General features: G+C 47.8%; 1 protein-coding gene across 1 annotated transcript in view; it reads right to left on the reverse strand.

Moving 5' to 3' along the window:
- The window catches only part of PHGDH (phosphoglycerate dehydrogenase), a 29,868-nt gene extending 29,520 nt beyond the window's left edge, over positions 1-348 (reverse strand). The window contains exon 1 of the mRNA XM_006763081.2: positions 79-348. Coding sequence (XP_006763144.1) covers positions 79-216 — 138 coding nt within the window. The 5' untranslated portion in view covers positions 217-348. The remainder of the gene's footprint in view (positions 1-78) is intronic.
- Between the last annotated feature and the right edge of the window lie 1,526 nt (positions 349-1,874).

A 1,874-nucleotide genomic window follows, 5' to 3' on the forward strand; every position in this document is an offset into this window, starting at 1 on the left:
GCGCGCGGGCCCGGGCGCGGCCAGCCGGTTTCCGAGGAGGATGCCACCGAGCGCCTGTCTTTCTCCCGCTCGCGTTACCTGCAGCTCGGCTATCAGCTCCTCTTTGCTCAGGTTCTGCTTCTCCACCACCTGCAGCCCTCCATCTTGCAGGATCTTCCGGCAGCACGGGTCCAGGCTGTCACTGATGAGCACTTTCTGCAGATTAGCGAAGGCCATGGCTGGAGCCGGCCTCGGGATCGACCGCTCTCCCTGGACGGAAACACCTCGGCGCCGAGAAGCTGCCGTTCGGAAGGCCGGGCTGGTGTAACTGGGCAGGATTCACGATCTCCCGCTCCCCCCTTTGTCTCCCCCTCCTGCGCCTACCGCCTCCTCTGATTGGACAGAAATGCTCCAACTTCGGTGACTCCGCCTCCCCCTCGAGGTTCTGCGCCTTCAGTTCCCCTCCCACTTTATTATTCGCAGGGATTGAATTTCTCAATCTCAGCCAGAACCCTTCCCTGCACCTGGTGAGCATGGACTAGTAGGAGCACAATGTATGCTGACCGAGCTGATTTATATCTGCAATAAACTGAGGAAGATCCGTTCTCGCCGGGAGAGCGATGTTTCATCTTCACTGCTTTCCTCCTGAGGATTCATTCATGAATTCCTGCTCGGCATTTGTAGAAGACACACCTATTATACGCTAGGCACTGTGCTCGATGCTGAAGGGGCCTGAACATCAAAAAGACATAGCCCCCTGCCAGGCTGCGTGGCTCAGTGGTGGGCACTGACCGAGGAACCAGGAGGTCACGGTTCTATTCACCATCAGGGCACGTGTGTGTGGGTGTGTGTGTGTGTGTGTGTGTGGCGAGGAGGGGGGCGGGGGGAGAAGGGGTTGCTGGCTCAATCCTCAGTGGATGTCTTGCAGGAGGCAGCAGATCTATGATTCTCTCTTATCGTTGATGTTTCTTCCTCTCCCTCTCTGAAATCAATAAAAAAATTTATTTTTTTAAATTAAAAAAGACCAACACTCTGTGATACATCACACACATAAAAATGATAAATTTCTTCCAGAGCAAAATAAAATGTGAAGCTGTACATCCACTGGCAAGTGATATATAAATATAATGGTTCCTCACAAGCAACAAAATAAAAAGGATTATGCACCAAAGCACCATAAATATGAGAAGAAGAAGAAGAAAAAGACACAGCCCCTGTCCTCTGGTGGCCTGGCATTGGAGGGCACCAAAAACACAGATAGGGAGAGGGAAATAAGCAAAAGCCATGGGAAACTGCTTCTGAGAACTCACAACGCAGTGATGAATTCCAAGGGAAAGGCACAATGAGAATCTCGAGTTTAAAACAGAGCACGGGACCTGGTGCATTTGGACAGAACGTTCGTTCAAGCTCAGTCTTCTCCGCCTCCTCCACTTCCTCTCTGATAATGAAAATGAAGAAAAGGGAAATGATATGTCAGTCTATACTTATTTACATGCTGACCAACGAGGCACTTCCCAGCTCTTACCTTTCTGTGTAAACCCCACAACAAGCGTGCTCTCCCATGCCCCTCTTTATAGAAATAGTGGAAAACTCCACTTTGGATTACTTCTCTTTTTAATAATGTATTTTTAATGATAAATGACATACAGTATTATATCAGTTTCAGGTGTACAACCTAGCGATTCAACATTTCTATACCTTGCAGAGGGATCACCACACTAAGTCTAGTAACCATCTGTCACCATAATTATGATGATGTTATTGATTCTGTTTCCTATGCTGTTCTTATTTTATAATTCAAAGTTTGTACTCTTTTAAAATATATTTTTTATTGATTTCAGAGAGGAAGGGAGGGGGAGAGAGATAGAAACATCAATGATGAGAGAGAATCAGGC

This window comes from Myotis davidii, unplaced genomic scaffold, assembly GCF_000327345.1.
Source record: "Myotis davidii unplaced genomic scaffold, ASM32734v1 scaffold217, whole genome shotgun sequence".
Lineage (NCBI taxonomy): Eukaryota > Metazoa > Chordata > Mammalia > Chiroptera > Vespertilionidae > Myotis > Myotis davidii.